This window comes from Nycticebus coucang, chromosome 7, assembly GCF_027406575.1.
Source record: "Nycticebus coucang isolate mNycCou1 chromosome 7, mNycCou1.pri, whole genome shotgun sequence".
NCBI classification, from domain to species: Eukaryota; Metazoa; Chordata; class Mammalia; order Primates; family Lorisidae; genus Nycticebus; species Nycticebus coucang.
Window position 1 is genome coordinate 119692809 of NC_069786.1, and position 17298 is coordinate 119710106.

Consider the following 17298-nt stretch of genomic DNA (forward strand, 5'->3'; position numbering starts at 1 on the left):
CTGTCTGTAAATTACAGCAAACAGGATGGGGGAGGGAGGGTTCTGCCTCCTGATCCAAACAGCTGTGTGTGTGACACAGCTGGGGTATGACAGCAGCTCTGTGCTCCTTCTGTAGCAGGAAAATGCCATCCGCCAAAAGATTGGGTGCTGTCTCCATCCCCTTGACCTTGCTGTCCAGACAGGACTGAGAAGCAAGGAGAACAGAAACTAGAGGACGAGGGAGCGAAACTCATTGCAGAAGTCACATCCCAGAGACTGCCAGGCCTAAAAGGATAAACAGGAGCTAGTGGCAGGTGCTCACGCAGCATCATCGTTTACACAACCACTTAGCAGGTTTTGCATGGGCAGCCAGGAAATTCACGGCCTTCTGTGGCAAACTGGAGACAGAAGGACTGAATTGCACTTTTGTTGCAGGCTGGTCACCTGGGCCTAATTTGACTGTTGCCTGTCTCTCCCTGCGAAGAGGTGCAGAGCCTCCGCAGGAGGGAGGTTCAGGAGCAAGGAGGTAAACCTATCTTGCGGGTCTTTTTCTTTGCTGCTCTCCTGCTGAGAGCTCCAAAGCTGGAACAGGTACAGAGAGATGCCTTTCCCAGTCCTTCAGCACCTTGCTTTCTCTGGGCCTAACGTCCTCCCAGGGTCTGGGTTAATCTTCCCAGCGTCATTTTTTTAAACAGCAGAAAGAAGACAGCGGTAAGCATCTTGGTTCTCCATGGGGAAAACCGAGAAAGGAGAGCGTTCCCTCCCACCTACCTAAGTTTCCCCAGTTGCCAAATCACAAGACAGCGACAGAGACGGGCGATGACTCAAGACCCACTTCGAATCTCCTCGGTTCTTGAGCAAGGTCGAGGGTGCTCGGGGCTCTGGGGAGACGTTGCATCACGTAGAGTGTGGAAAGGGCTTGGGAATTTTCCCTGGGGGGCTCGCTATACTTCCCGGGAGCTAGTCTAGCAGGAAGCAGGCAAAGGTGGGACTAGTCGGCTGGGTGTGGAGATCCGACCTCACCTCAGGCTCAGGCGTTGAAAGGAAGCTTCGCCACTGGATCGGCCGGAGCAGGCGCTCGCAGGCTCGGCCGCTCCCCCCTGGTGTTACGTCTGCGCCCGTCGGGAGTGGGGAGCGGCCACGCAGAGAGAGGCGCAGTTGACACACCTGTGCCCCTCGGCCCAGCTGCCGCGGGCGGGACACAGTGGCCGCCCCAGCCCTCCGGGACGGAAAGGAAGGGGGAAGTGCCTTGCGCAAGGCGGAGGCGGCACCGGGACGCCCGCGCGGGGCGGGCGCTAGGACCGGGCGGCGCACCTGTTGTCCCGGCCCGGGCCCCGCCCGGACTGCGGGCTCGGAGGGTGCCCGGAGGGAGCGCGGCGCGAGCCGAGGGACCCGGAGGCCCGGGGTGGCGGCGGCGGCGGCGGCTGCGGAGCGCGGGCCCGGACGCACCATGGCCGGGCTGCTTCGGAGCCTGCAGGATTCCCAGCTGGTCGCTCGCTTCCAGCGCTGCTGCGGGCTCTTCCCGGCGCTGGAGGAAGGCTCGGGGGAGAACGGCGCGGACCCCGCTGAGGGCGCGGCGCAGGCCCCCGGGGTCGAGCATCTCCCGGCGGCCAACGACAAGCGCGGCGGGGGTCCGGCCAACGGGCTGCTGCGGAGCGCCGCGGTCCCGCAGGTAACCGCGGGCAGGTGTCCACGGGAGGACAGGGCAGTGGACGTGCGGGGCAGCGCACCTCCGCGACCAGCCAGCTCCGGGGGCGCTGGCTGCAGGCGCTGCGTGGGTTGGGGGACCCCCGGGGGCTGCAGTGAGCAGGATGCCACCCTGTAACACTGCCTGGTGGCAACCAGGTCTCTTCGGACTCTCAATACACCCAGAACCTCTAAATACAATCCGTGTAGTCTTTCTACTTTTAAAAAGTGGTTACCATGTATATTCCATCAAATATGTAGGCGTTACGTAATTGAAAAGAGCGCAGATGTCCTTGGCACTTCCCTGGGGAGACCGCCTCATCCCTGCCCGAGTCGGCACACACCGGGTGCAGCAGGCTCAGCGAGGTCCGCCAGCTCTGAGGTCTCAAGTTCAGGTTTACCTCTTGCTCCTGGAGAGATTGACAGCCTCCTAGGCTACCCCCCAGCGAGGATGTCCTAACAGCGCCTCCCTCTCGCCCCTGAGCTTAAGTCTTGGGGTTCCTCTCGCCTGCTGGGTCTTTTATTTAATTGGCACTAGTGACTTTCAACAGATGCTTTTTTGAGAGAGAGAAGCACCGGGTCTCCCTGCCAGGCGTTCCGAGTGTGGTTATACAACCCTCTGCGGCTTTGGGAAAACCAGTGCAGTCTTCATGTTGCAGTGTTCGGGGACTTCAGGCAGGAGGGACACAGGCTGCACGTGGCTGCTGCGGACAGTGTCCACCCCGGGCACTGGCAGAAGCTGCCCTTTCTCTGGGCAAGTTAAAAAGTGTGGCAAATGAGAACAGAAACAACGTATTAACGATTGTAATTCCTTTTTTAAAAGCCACATTTTGTTCTTCCTAGAAGGTGTTGGTGACAGGAAGGTGGCATTTATTTATGTGTAGGTCTGGGAACTGAGGAAGAACCTGGCTTCTGTCTGAAAGCGCATGTTATGGGCACTGAGTTATAGAATTTGTTGGGGGAGGGTAGGGGTGAGATGTGTGTTCCACTCCAGAGAAACACCCCTCTATTTTTTTGTTCTCCTTCTATTGTTCCTTCTTTATCCCATGTGACATTCTAGTAACTTGTGAATAAGTTTTGAGACGGTTTCCTTTTGCCTTGTCTTCAAACAGGCAGCGTGGGGGGAATAAAACCAGGCACACGGCTGAAAGGTGCGCTGGCCTCACCTGCGCGCACAGCGTTTACACACACAGGTCCGTGCGGGGCTGAGGTCTGTGATCTCTTTAATACCTGCCACCCTGTTTCTCTGATTTAGGAAGCTGGAAAAGAGTGAATTGTTTCCATAGTACTTTTCAAACTGTTTTAAAAATCACCTTGGTAACTTACCTTTTTTTTTTTTTTTTTGTAGAGGCTGAGTCTTACTTTATCGCCCTTGGTAGAGTGCTGTGGGGTCACACAGCTCACAGCAACCTCCAACTCCTGGGCTTAGGCGATTCTCTTGCCTCAGCCTCCCCAGTAGCTGGGACTACAGGCCTCCGCCACAACACCCAGCTATTTTTTTGTTGCAGTTTGGCCGGGGCTGGGCTTGAACCCACCACCCTTGGTATATGGGGCCGGCGCCCTACCCACTGAGCCACAGGCGCCGCCCAGTAACTTAGCTTTAAATTCTAAAGAGGGACCCTCTGGCCTGTTAAAAGCCGATAACCGTATTTCTTGCACATTGTGGTCTTCCTGCTAGTTGGAGGGCTACAGTGAGCCAAATTGTGGGGTGTTCCCTCTTCTCATTCAAAACAGGACTTGCACTCATAGATCAAGAAAAATCAGAGAGCATTAAAAATCCAAGATAAGAAATCACTGTCTAGCACTCTGGGAGGCCAAGACGGGTGGATTGCTGCCAGTCAGGAGTTCGAGACCCCATCCTTGATTTTATTAAATTAATCTTACAGATTAGATTAATAATCTTACAGCTCGAAAGACTTGGAGCCTGAGCAAGATTGAGACCCTGTCTCTAAAAATAGCTGGGTGTTGTGGTGGGTGCCTTGTAGTCCCAGCTACTCGGGAGGCTTGAGCCAGAAGTTGGAGATTGCTATGAGCTATGATGCTGTGGTACTCTACTGAGGGCAACATAGTAAGACGCTATCTCAAAAGAAAGAAAGAAATCACTGTGTTGGTATATAATGAAGAATGGTGAACTTGAGAGCATTTGATAAATGAAAGGTTAATGAATGTTTTTAAAGGTGGTTTGCTTTCTACCCACTAGGGAAGAGTAATCCTTTACAAATACACATGGAGTTTCCTAAAGAAATGATTGTTTACCCGCCTCCAGGTAATTTACAGGACTTTAGGGGGTCAGTTGGGAAAACTTCTCCAGGAGCCTTGCTTCCCTCTCTGTCTCAGTCGGCACCAGGGCCGTGGCCTGCTGAATTGCCTGTCTTTTCTGTAAATTCCCTCCTCCTTCAGTTTCAAAGGTCACTTCCTTGATAGGCTACCTAGGAACTGACCTTTGGGAGTTAGCTCCCCCTTTTATTTTCCTTTCTTTCTTTTCTTTATTAGATGATAACTGTGTACATTACTGCATTTATGTTGTACAATGTGCTGATTTTATATACCATTTGGAGTTGGGTAGCTCCCCCTTTTAGAAGCTCTCTTTGATTGCAGTGTTTCTTCATTATTGCCTTCACCCAATTGTGTAGATGTGCCTTCATGTGGGTATCTGATTAGTGCCAGCTCCTTTAGGGATGGTAAGGTCTAAGAATGCAGGAAACTTGTCTCTTCCACTCATTATTTTCTTCCAATGGCCTGGCACCTAGTGGGAGCTCAGTGACTTTTGCGAATACATGAGTGCATATTACACTATAATTTTTGTTTGTTTTTTTAAATAGAAGAGAGACTGATGAAAATTGGGCAGTTTTTCTATATAGCCCAGAAGGCAGCACCAGGACATTGATCGAAGACCCTTCAAGTAGTAGAGAAGTTGTTTTGTTTAATTGCATGACTTTAGAGCTCATTGCATCTAATTCACCTTCTATGTTTCTATGTTTATTTTAATCCTTAAAACAGGACAGGTGCAAAAATGATTAAGGTCTTCCTCTGTAAATTCTCAACACTCTGCTAGATATGAGTCTTTGGGCTTTGCTTGCACAGACCTGTCATGAATGGATTGGAATGGGCCTTAGAGACCACATAGTAGTCATGAATTTCATGAAGGGTTAAGTGATTTGTCGAAGTCTTTTCAGACTTTTGCAGAGTTAGAGGAAGTCAGATCTTTTAACCCCCAAGTCTAAACTTTCCAATGTGCAGCTCCCAGGGAAAAGTCCAGGACCTCGCTTTACCTGGCTCACTGAGGTGGTATAAGATGTTGGTGCTGGCTGGGGACAGGGTGGAGACTGGATGAAAAGAGGCAGTATTGCTTTCAGTTTGCAAGGTAACCAGTGTGCAAGTGTAACCATAGGAGGACATACTTGGCAGTTGCCTTGGGAGGCGTTGCTCTGAGCAAAGGCAGGGCTCCTATGGCCTGGCTATGAAGGCAAAGGCATAGTCATAATTGTGTTTATTTATTCTGGGGTAAAGCCAGCTTTGGATACAATGATATTTTGATTTCCAACATCTCTGCTTGTCCAATATAGTTTTATTTAGTTGAACTTTGCAGCTCCTTTCCTCATCATTACATTAGACTAGTGCTAATCTTTCCAAATATCATTATGTTCAATTTTTTTTTTATTTTTGGAGACAGAATCTTACCCTGTTTCCCAGGCTAGAGTGCTGTTTCCCAGGCTAGAGTGCCATGGTGTCAGCCTAGCTTAAGCATCCTCAAACTTCTGGATTCAAGCAATCCTCCTGCCTCAGCCTGCCAAGGAGCTGGGATATAGGTACCTGCCATGATGCCCATTTAACCTTTCTATTTCTAGTAGAGAGGCTCTACTGGCTCTACTGGCTCTTGCTCAGGCTGACCTTGGACTCCTGAGTTCTAGTGATCCTTCCGCCTTGGCCTCCCAGAGTGCTTGGATTACAGGTATGAGCCACTGCACCTGGCTTCAATATTTTTGGATAACTAGTTCTAAAGTTGGGTTGGGAAGATGATTAAAGATAGTTTTTAGAAGTCTACACTCCTAGTTTTCCTCTTGAAATATTTGGGGCTTTCTAAATGTGTTAATCTATAAAACCACATCTTGATTTTATTGGATTACTAAAGTGCGTAGAATATGGCCTGGAAATCAGACTTGGAAGTCTGGTTCTGCCTCCAAGTCATTTTGGACTTCTCTGAGTCTCAGTTGTTTTATCTGCAAAATGGGCGGAGTAGAAAAGAACCATTGTTTTCCAACCATGGCTGTGCACTGTAGTCATTTAGAGGAGCTTTAAAAACAAAAACAAAAAACCAGTGGCCAGGATCTAGGTCAGAAGTGAGGCCCAGATAAGCTGATGAACAGATCTGGTTCTCTTCTCCTGAGGGCCCATCACCCGCAGTTTGTTCAGAATGATGGTGGCAATGGCCAGAGGCACAGGTCACAGCAGCTAGGACATTTGGCTTCATGATAACTAAACTGGCCAATAGGCCAAACTTCAAGTTTTTAAAAAATATATGATTTATTTATGTATTGTTTGAGATGAAGTCTTGCTATGTTGCCCTGGCTAGTCTTTGAACTTTTGAGCTCATGTGATCCTCCCACCTCAGCTTCCTGAGTAAGTGGGACTGCAGGCACACACCACAATGCCCAGACAACTTCAATTTTTGTTTTGCCCTTAGCTAGATGTTTAGGTCTGAAACAGCAAAATGAGTCACTTTGTAAAGCTATATTTGATCATTTTTTTCTAATTACAGTTATTGTTCACAGGAGAAAATTTGGGAAAGAAACAAGAAAAAGTTAAATCCATATCATTTATACCATTCCTAAACTTAATCACTTAGGAAATGTTCAGCCTGATTTTTAATGGCTATGTATTCCTCAATAGCATGAATATGCTACCATTTGGTAGGCCAACTGCAGGGCCGTTAGGTTGTCATCACTTTTTGCCTTAAAAATAACATCTTTAGGGCCACACACAGTGTCTCTCACCTGTAATCCTCGGCCTCTGGGAGGCTGAGGCAGGTGGATTGCAGGTGGTGTTTGAGATCGGCCTGACCAAGAGTGAGATCCTATCTCTACTAAAAATAGAAAAACTAGCTGGGTGTGATGGTGGACACCTATAGTCCCAGCTACTCAGGAGGCTGAGGCAAGAGGGTCACTTAAGCCCAAGAGTTGAGGTTGCTGTGAGTTTTGACACCATGGCACTCTACCCAGCGTGATGGAGTGAGACTGCCTCAAAAAAAAAAAATCTTCATGCAAGTATCTTTCCATCTATTTTTTATTCTAAATGAAATTTCCAGACTTGAAATTGCTGAGTGAAAAATACGCATATATCATGGCTTTTATTTTTATTTTTATTTTTTTAGAGATAGAGTTTCACCTTGTCACCTTCAGTAAAGTGCTATGGCATCACAGCTCACAGCAACCTCCAGCTCTTGGGCTCAGGTAATCCTCCTGCCTCAGCCTCCTGTAGCTGGGACCACAGGCGCCTGCCACAACGCCTGACTATTTTTTGTTGCAGTTTGACCGGGGCCGGGTTTGAATCCACTACCCTCAGTATATGGGGCCGACACCCTACTCACTGAGCCACAGGCACTGCCCCATATATTATGGCTTTTAATAGATACCCTGTTTCCCCGAAAATAAGACATCCTCCAAAAATAAGACCTACTTACAGGAAAGATAAGACGTCGCCTGAAAACAAGACCTAGCGCATCTTTGGGAGCACACCTTAAAATAAGACACTGTCTTATTTTCGGGGAAACGGGGTCCTACCATATCGCCTACAGAAAGGGTATGCTGGGATAAACAACTGTGAGTGAAGTTTTTCCCACACCTTTTCCAGTATTAGGAGTTAATATTCTTTAATCTTTGGAGAGAAGAGGCCAATTCTGCTACTGTCTCACATTTGCTTCCCTCATTTCCAACCAGCGTTTATTGATCAGCTATTATATTCCTGGGCTGGTCCTCAGCCTTAGAGATAGACAAACAAAATGTAGCTTCTGCCCCAGGAAAGCCCAAATCAAATGGTGAGATGTACAAAGTACTAGAATAGAAGCACGGATACAGGAATACGGGGACGAGAGTAGGAAAAACTTACCTTTCCTACTGGAGCCCCTGAAGTCTTAAGTTGGCTTAATGAGTGAGTAGAAGTCAAGTAGACGAAAATGGGAGCAGACCCTTCTTTTACCTGGAATTGTTCTGTGCTAAAACATAAAGACACATGTCATTTTTGGTGAATGGTAACAAGTTTAGTTTGGGTATTATCAGAATCTCAGCAGGAACTAGTTGGCTTACTTAAAAAAGGGTAATCGGGCCACAGGGTAGCGGTTCACACCTACAGTCCCAGCTACTTAGGAGGCTGAGGCAAGAGGATTTCTTGAGCTGAGGAGTTTGAAGTTGCAGGGAGATAGGATGATACCTCTGCACTCTACCTGGGGTAACAGAGCAAGACTCTGTGCCTTCCCCCCCCCGAAGAAACTGAAACACTTAGAAATAGTTAAGATAGTACATTTTATGTATATTTATCTGACTTAAAAAATAAAAACAACGTAGGCCCTCCACCTGTAGAGAGATGAAGCATTGCTCCCTATTTCTTCAATGCAGGCTACACATGGTGACTGTCTTCTGTAGCTCACAACATAGGAAGCAGAGGGGAAAGGAGAGTCATTTCACAGAGTAGAAACTTGGCAGACACTGTCTCGGCCAGACTCCCAAGGTGAACGTCAGCAGGGACAAGTCATGTTGATACTGTGTTCCCTTGATGCATATTGAAATTACATGCCCTTCTACATACCAGCGGTTCTCAGCCTGTGGTCGTGACCCACAGGAACTGTATTAAAGGGCTGCGGCATTAGGAAGGTTGAGAACCACTGATACACACTGAGAGACGTGGACAGACTACCTGGCCAGTACTCTTTAACACTGTCAAGGTCATCAAAAACAAACAAATTCTGACAAAATATCACAGTCAAGAGGGGCCTAAGGAGCAGTGTAAATGTACACACTAAATGTAATGTGATATCCCAGGTGGGCCCATGAAACAGAAAGAAAAGACATTAGGTAAAACCTCAGGAAGTCTGTATAAAGTATGGATTTCAGGTGGTAATAATGCATCAAAATTGTAACCAATGTACCACACTATTGTGAGATGTTGATAACAGAGGTAAGTGGCTGCAAAGCATCTGAGAAGGATAGAAATGTATGGCATTCTCTACTGTCTTCTACATTTTCCTGTAAATTAAAAACCGTTCTAAACAATAGTCTATTTAAAATGTTGTAAAGGTGGAGGTAATCAAAGGGAGTTCAAAGATGGGACCATTTACAAAGATGTAGGGTTATTCTAAGGAGTAAGGCGCCAGCCCCATATGTCAGAGGCGGTGGGTTCAAACCCAGCCCCGGCCAAAAACTGCACAAAAAAAAAAAAAAAAAAAAAGTAGGGTGAGGAGGAAGAATCCAGCACGGGAAGATGAAGCATCTTAGAGCAAGCAACAGCAGCCTAGGAGGGAGTTACCATCAATGCAGCCGGAGCTTCAGTGTCCGAGAGGAGAGGAGAGGCACTGGGGCTGTTAGCAGAGAAAGGCAGCCACAGCCAAGGGCAGGAAGGGGGGAGGGGGGCAGGGAAATTTCTCTCAGGCTCATTGTCTGTATGCCCACTCTCACACCCTGTCCTCCTTTGGCCAAATCACCAGGAAGTGGGAGCCTGGCTGATGCAGTCAGTAAAGGTCAGCCTCCCTGGAGACAGTTGTGGGGTAGCCCTGGAAGGACAAACCGAGACAGTCCAGCACAGGCTGTGTAAAGAATGGGTGTGGTAATACAACTGAAGTTTTGGGCTGTAGCCAGAATTTTAGGCTGAGGCCTTAACGTGGCTTATTTCAGAATTTGGAGTTCATCCTACAGACGTGGTTGGCAAATCAACTTCATCCCACGTGCAAAATCAGAATTGGCGACTTGAAGCACTATGTGAAGAAGGGATTTCAGGGTGTCTCTGTGCTCACTGGGAAAGTGTGGGATTGACAGGGATGCCTGCTGGGTATTGAGGGAGCCCAGGGCTGAAGCCTTTAGGAAAATGGTGATGTTGGAATCAAATAGCAACAATCACAGGACTAACAGGAAATCAAACCTTAATGTCTGCTTTGGTTTCCTCATGATGCTTTTATTGTCACTTCTACCACGCCATAGGGGGAGAGAAAACACAAATACTTTCTTTCTTTCTTTCTTTTTTTTTTGATACAGAGTCTCACTCTGTCGCCCTCAGTAGTGTGCTGTAGCATCACAGCTCACAGCAACCTCTAACTCTTGAGCTTAAGCAATTCTTCAGCCTCCCGAGTAGCTGGGATTACAGGCGCCCGCCGCAATGCCTGGCTGTTTTTGTTGCAGTTGCCACTGCTGTTTTAGCTGGCCAGGGCAGGTTCCAACCTGCCACTCTCAGTATGTGGGGCCGATGCCCTACCCACTGAGCCACGGGCGCAGCCCCACAAATACTTTCTTAAGATGTAGGTTGCCATGTCTCAACTCATAGGACCCCATCATTATGGCTACAAGCTGATCCCAAGCCAGCTTTCAATTGGCTGGTCAGCATTTTATAGCGTGAGAACTTCATCCAATTAAGATATTGCTTATCAGGTATGCAATAGTGACCAACAGTGTCAGTCAGATTGCTCCCTTAGGGGGTCTGAATGCAAGACCCAGGTGCAGGACATAAATAGTTGAGTTCTACCCCTCTGAGAAAAGGCTGAGGCCATAACCAGAAGCCTTGAGACAAGAGAGGACAGTAGGAACACAGAAGCCCACGGTAGAGAGGAGGGAAGGAAGTCTGCAGAAATGAGCAAAGCAGAAGACAAATTTCTGCGTGGAGAAAGAAGCCAAGACTTGAGTGTGGTGACACTTCTGAGTGAGCTGCCCAGGGAAGGGGGAAGGGGGATGAGTTTCAGGGTAGAACAGCTCCCAGGGCGGGGGGAGGAATTGGCTGTGCGGCTGTGGGTGCTGTTTCTTCTCTTTTTGAGGAATCACGTACAGACCTCTCTCATTGGAGCAAGCTGGTATGCGTCTCCTGGTCCAGTGTGAATGTGCTGGTCCCAACTATAAAAGATCTCCACATAACTGCCATTAGGTCCTTGTTTCAATCACTTTTGTTTAGTTGTGAATGGTGGATAGCAGGGAAGAACATTCAGGAGCTGAAGTCAGAGCCCTCTTGCTCACCTGTGTGCCCTTGGGGCCTAACCTGGACCGGAAGGTACTCAACACTGCCTTTGAACGGAAGCTGGAAGGGAGAGCTGAACTCTTCCTACTTGGCAGAAATGAGATCTTTCCTCTCACAACAGAGGTAATTTTATCCCTGAACACTCTACCTGGCTGTTTTTTTTTTTTAGCTTGATTTTTTTCCCCAGTGTTGGCTCCTTCCTTTTTATCCAGGAAACTGGTAGAGGGTTTTGATTAATGAATAACTTTTTCATTGCTTTGCTTTCTTCTGATGGACACCATGAAGGGAATTTGGGTATTGCTAGAAAGTTGGTTAATGGAGAAGCATCCGTCAGGCTTCAAAGGGTGGTTCAAACACTGTGCTTTAGACAGGCTGTTGACAGCAAGCCTCGTCTGATTTTAACTTTCTTAATTTATAATTAAGATGTCAAGACATTTACATTTTGAAAAAGCACTTTCACTTACGCTGTTATAGTATTTGTTAATGATTAAACCCTCTGTGGCTTTGATAAGAATTATGTCTCGAGCAAAGGCATTCTTGCATTTTATTTAGCAGGAGATTTTCTTGGGAGAAAATACTGTCACTGTTTCCAGGCAACACATTGAGAGTGCTCCTATCTATGTTAGGAATCTATGAAAATGTTAAAATTTGGGGCAGTCACTGGTTTTTATTACTCTCCTTGCCTGGTGAGTTATATTCCATATATAGAAAAAAATGAAGTATTGAAAAATCCAGTCAAAACGTATTTATATTCTTTATGAATTTTTTGTAATTGCCACCTTATAAATGCACATATTTATGGGGCACCCTGTGATTTCTCAGTGTATGGGCATGTGACTCACGTGTTGTTTCTCTTGTTGTAAGCATTTTATGGACTAGTCGACAAAATATTTTTAAAAGAAAAGCATCCTTCAGTTTGGACCAGGGTGGATGAAAAGAAAACACAGGAATCAGCTACCTAAGATCTTGAGGATGGGCCTTGGAAACCTTGGAAAAAGAAGCAGGTTTCTTTGAACTATTTTATTTTAATATTATTTTATTTATTATTTATTTATTTATTTTGAGAAAGGGCTTGCTCTGTCACCCAGGCTAGAGTGCCATGACCTCAGTCTAGCTCATAGCAACTTCAAACTCCTGGACTCAAGCGATCTTCCTGCCTCAGTCTCCCGAGTAGCTGGGACTACAGGCACCTGCCACAACATCCAGCTAAGTTCTTTATTTTTAGTAGAGATGGGTTCTTGTCCTTGCTTAGCCTGGTCTTGAACTCCTAAGCTCAAGCAATTGTCCACTTCACCCTCCTAGATTGCTGGGATTATAGGCATGAGCCACTGTGCCCAGTCGCTTGAACTATTTTAAATCTTACCCCCGTATGTTCACTGGCAGTATTATACCCCTATTGTTTAATTAAAAAACAAAACACCTGATTCAGTGTTGCCTTTGTAATGCTGTTCATTTGGTAATCAGGCTTTCCAAAGAAATACCCTCTTTGTAATTTCCAGGAGTATTTTGATTTCTTGGAATGGCAAAAGCTTTGTTTCCGTGGAGTTCTATGGGAAACAACCCATCAGAGGAGGGATTTCTGTAGGCAGGAGGAAGAGGGGATGATGGCACTGAGAAGCCCCCTGGGGATAACATGCCAGAGCTCAGAAAGACCAGGACTTAATTGGCAGAGAAAGGGCCTAGGTGAAAGATGACTTAAAAAGTGACTGTGGGGGCTGCGCCTGTGGCTCAAAGGAGTAGGGCATCGACCCCATATGCCAGAGGTGGTGTGTTCAAACCCAGCCCCAGCCATAAACTGCAAAAAAAAAAAAAAAAATTGACTGTGAAATAGAATGCCAAATATTTATTTATTTATTTATTTTTTTTTTTGTGGTTTTTGGCCGGGGCTGGGTTTGAACCCGCCACCTCCGGTATATGGGACCGGCGCCCTACTCCTTGAGCCACAGGTGCCACCCAATGCCAAATATTTTTTAAAGCATGACTCATGAGATGGAACTCTGTTAGAAATCAGTAGGTCTTTTTCCCTTTCTGAATCTTGATGTTTGGCTGATTTTAAGTGAAGAAGATACCACATATGTTGAAATTAATTTTTATAATTTCTACCTAGCAAATTAATAACATGCTTAGGTTAGAAAATAGTGGAAGGTAGCAAAATGTATAAAGAAGAAAACCAAAGCCTTGTTATCATTTTATGCCCCAGAGAAAAATATCATGAACGTTTTAGAGTATTGCCTCCTTTTCTTTCTCTGCACACATAGAATATTTAAGTTGTAAATATACTGTATACACACAATATTGGCATTAGATTTTTTCACTCATATCTTGAGCATTTTCCCACATCACTGAATATCCTTTCATTATATGATTTTAATAAGTTGCATAATAATTCATCATATGGTTGCACCTTTTAAAAAACTATTTTCCTAATATATGTATTTAGATTATTTCAATGTTTGTATCTCAACTTGAGTCCAAATACTGACAAGATCATTTCAGAGTTGTTCACACTTTTGCTTCCCTCTTACTGCCAAATTTCCTTTCGGGAAATGTATATCACATTGTTCCCAGTCGCATCCCAAGACTGCAGGCCCATTTAGTATGACCTTCTTTTGTTATTTTTATTTATGATAAGTAACTTTCATATAGCCAATATGCAGATCTTAAGTAAACTCCAACTTGGTAAATTTGCCTCTATGTCAACATCCTCAACCACCCAAACGAAGACATCAGACAATTCCAGAAACTCAGAAGTCTCCTTCAGCCTCTTCCCAGTCACCACCACTTTCGCTCCTGGTAACCGTTGTTTTTCCATCAGTGTGACTTAGTTTCACTCCTTCTTGTACTTCATGTAAATGGAATTAGGTGGAAGGCAGGGTAGGAGTGTTTTCCCTTTTCTTATCATGTAAAGTCCATGGCATGAATATATAATAATTTAGCCACTCTATTGTTTATGAATGTTTGGGTTTGTAATAAAGAGCAACATCAAGTAGTAGCTTTAATTCTTTTCATTGTTAACTTTTTGTTTTGAAATAATTTCAGACTTTTACAAATTTGCAAAAATGGTTCAAAAAAATTCTTGACCCCTGTTGTCCAAATGGAAGCATTGGACATAACCACAGTGTAATTATCAGAATGTTATGTGATCTACGTTTCTGATTCAAATTTTGGTAATTGCTCCACTAACATCCTTTTGCTTTTCTCAGCGCTCATCTAGAATCATAAGTTAAGTGTCATAAATTGACTTGTCTCCTCCAATCTGGAAAAATTCTTTGGTCTTTTGTTTTTGTTTTTTTCTTTTTTCTGCTTAGACACTTGGAGAGTCCAGGCCAATTATTTTGTATAATATCCCAGAATATGGGTTTGCCTGATGTTTCCCCATTATGATTATAGTAAGTTTCTATATTTTTGGTAGGAACTCCATTACCAAGGTATTTGTCCTAGTGCATTATACCAGGAGGCACATAATGTTAATTTATTTTATTACCTAAAGAAGTGTCTTCCCAGTTACTATTTTTTTCTTGATAATTAATAAGTATTTTGTAGACTGATGTTCTATGGCATGATAAATATCTTGTTTCTTGACATATTTCCACACGCTAATTTTGGCATCCATCAGGGAACTGTTATCTTTTAAAAAGCAATCTACCAATTTGATAGCAAAATAAAAGCATCACATTTATTTTAATATTGTACTTCTTTTACCTCTAACAAGGTTGAATATTTTTCTTGTGTTTTGTAGATATTTGTATTATTTGTGAATGATCTGGTTGTGGATGTTTATCCACTTTTTCTACTGTGATTTTGGTAGGTTTTTTTTTTTCTTACTGATTTTTTTTTTTTTTTTTTTGGTTGCAGTTCAGCTGGGGCTGGGTATGAACCTGCCACCCTTGGTATATGGGGCCGGCACCTTACCGACTGAGCCACAGGCGCCGCCCTTCTTACTGATTTTTGATAGTCCTTTTAGCTTATCCATGGTGCATCAAGACCTTCTGTTGTGTATCAGTCAACAAAAGATTACTACTAATACATTTCCAGTTTTCCTTCAAAAGACAAATATCTGGAAGCTGAGGCAGAGAAGGGAAGTAAAGAGGCAGTGGTAATTCCCTTTAGACTATCTATGGGTCTGGGTGTCTTGCCCTTCCCTGTGCTTTCCAGTGAGGCACTTCATTTACATTGTGAAAAGTGTTTGTGATATTTCGGTAACATTGAGCAGAATTTGGGGATTCTGAAAGAGTTAGGGAAAGCATATGTTCACTGGCAACTCCTTAGCCAAGAAGACAATGTAGACGCGGAGGGCTGCATATTGTAATATTTGGATACGGAAACAAAAAAATGAATTAGTTCTGTGCCTTCCCTGGCGTGGCAAACAACTCTGGAGGCTTTACTTTCATCTCTTAACCTTGGGTCTTCTCCTAGATGGCTCCTAGGCTGGTTTCAGGGATGCCCTGTGATAAAACACATGTCCACAAATAGAATGAATAGCGATCCCCTGGAGTTATTCAGTAGTATACTTCTGAATAACCATTACTTTTGGAAAGGAGGGACTAACATTCATTGATCACTTTGCTTCCATCTAAGCCTATGTGATGCCACGTATTGTATTTTATTGTCTAAAGTTTTGTTTCTGAAAGAATTCTCTGAATTTTTCGAGTATGTTGAGCTGTAAGTGGTCTAGCCCTGATTTCTTCTTACTTACTCTCTACTCCAGGACCACTGCAGGGATAGAAATGGGACTTCCACCCTCAAACGGAGCACTTGCTAGTGTCGCTGGTATACCTGCCCGTAGGTCCTAGTAGGGCCCATCAATGCAGTAGCCTCGCTTCAATTCTAAACGATTTATTTGGTAATCATCCCGTTTTCTCCCCATAGAAAAGTAGTCCATGTGGGAAAATGTTCTTTTTGAAAAGAGAAACTTATGTATTTAATAGTTAAAAGTCAGTGCTGAATGTCCACTTACTGTGCAACCCATAATTGGCACTGTTGGGCATTTGTCCCAGAGAGATGAAAATTTACACAATATCCCATACGTGATTGTTCACAGCAGCTTTATTTGTAATAGAAGTTGGAAACAACAGAAGTGTCCCTCACAAAATGAATGGCTAAATAAACTGTGATACAGCCGTGCCGTAGAACACTGCTCAGCCATAAAGAGCAGTGATGGGTCTCAAGGGCATTGTGCTAGTGAGAAAGCCAATTGCAAAAGATCGCGTACTGTAGGGCTCTGTTTATATCACAATCTTGAAACGACAGAATTATAAAGAGGGCAAACACACAAGTGGTTGCCAAGGATAGAGAACTGAAGGAAGCCTAGGAAGGATCTGAGGGAGATGTGGTGGTGCTGGAAGAGGTTGTGTCTTTTTTTGTTTGGTTGGTTGGTTGGGCTTTTTTGTTGTTGTTTTCTGTTTGTTTGTTTGTTTGTTTGTTTGTTTTTTGAGACAGAGTCTCTGTTGCCCCAGGCTAGAGTGGTGTCACTGCAACCTCAGACTCCTGGGTTCAAGCCTCAACCTTGAGACAAATTCCTCTTGCTCAGTAGTCAGAGTAACTGGGGTTACTGGCGCCTGCCACAATGCCTGGCTGAGTTTTCTATTTTTAGTAGAGACGGGGTCTTGCTCTTGCTCAGGCTGAGCTCAAGCAATCCACACACCTTGGCCCATCAGAGTGCTAGAATTACAGGTGTGAGCCCCAATGCCCAGCCCCTTGTGTCTCTGATCAGGATGGTGGTTCCAGGAATCTGTACCCATGATAAGGGCATAGAACTGTACACACATACCAACGTCAGACTCCTGGTTTTGATATCGTGTTATAGTTATGTTTGATGAAACCACTAGGAGAAAATGGGTGAAGGGTATATGAGACTTCTCTCTGTGACCTTTGCAGCTGAACTGCTTGTGAATCTATATTTCAAAATAAAAAGTTGTTTTAAAAAATCTATACCGCCTTACTCAAATCATTTCTGCCCTTTCTCCTAGTTTTCACTGTCAGCATCCTTTGCACCCTCTGTAGGAAACCAAGGAAGTGTAAAATAACATTGGGGAGATTTTCCCACCCAGGCACTTTCTGAGCTGGGCTGTGCTGCTGTTTCCAGAGCCTCAGGGCTTGGCCGTGAACCTCCCGCTCGGGGACCTCTGCTGTGTGCCGAGGAGAGCAAGCAGAAGTGTTGCGATGTCAGAATGCGTTTGTCTTAATTTCATTTGACTGACTTGTTTTATAGCTTTGGGGTTTTTTGGTGTATTTTAAAACACTTTTTGTGTTTTATTTTGTTGAGCAACTTTAAATGGGTGTTGCAAATGGATCAGATTGGCACTGGCATCTTCAGTCTCCCTTCTGGTGGTCTTTCTTCCTTTCCCCTTGATGTACAAACATGTTCATAACCATTATCTTCATCTTCACACACCAGAGAGCATCTACTTTCAGCCTAGCAGCCCT

The 17298-nt window shown here is 44.9% G+C and overlaps 1 protein-coding gene across 1 annotated transcript in view; it reads left to right on the forward strand.

Moving 5' to 3' along the window:
• Window positions 1-482: 482 nt before the first annotated feature.
• Window positions 483-17298, forward strand: part of SGPP2 (sphingosine-1-phosphate phosphatase 2) — a 133534-nt gene continuing 116718 nt past the window's right edge. Inside the window, exon 1 of the mRNA XM_053598117.1 lies at window positions 483-1651. Within this exon, the coding sequence (XP_053454092.1) occupies window positions 1430-1651 (222 nt within the window). The 5' untranslated portion in view covers window positions 483-1429. The remainder of the gene's footprint in view (window positions 1652-17298) is intronic.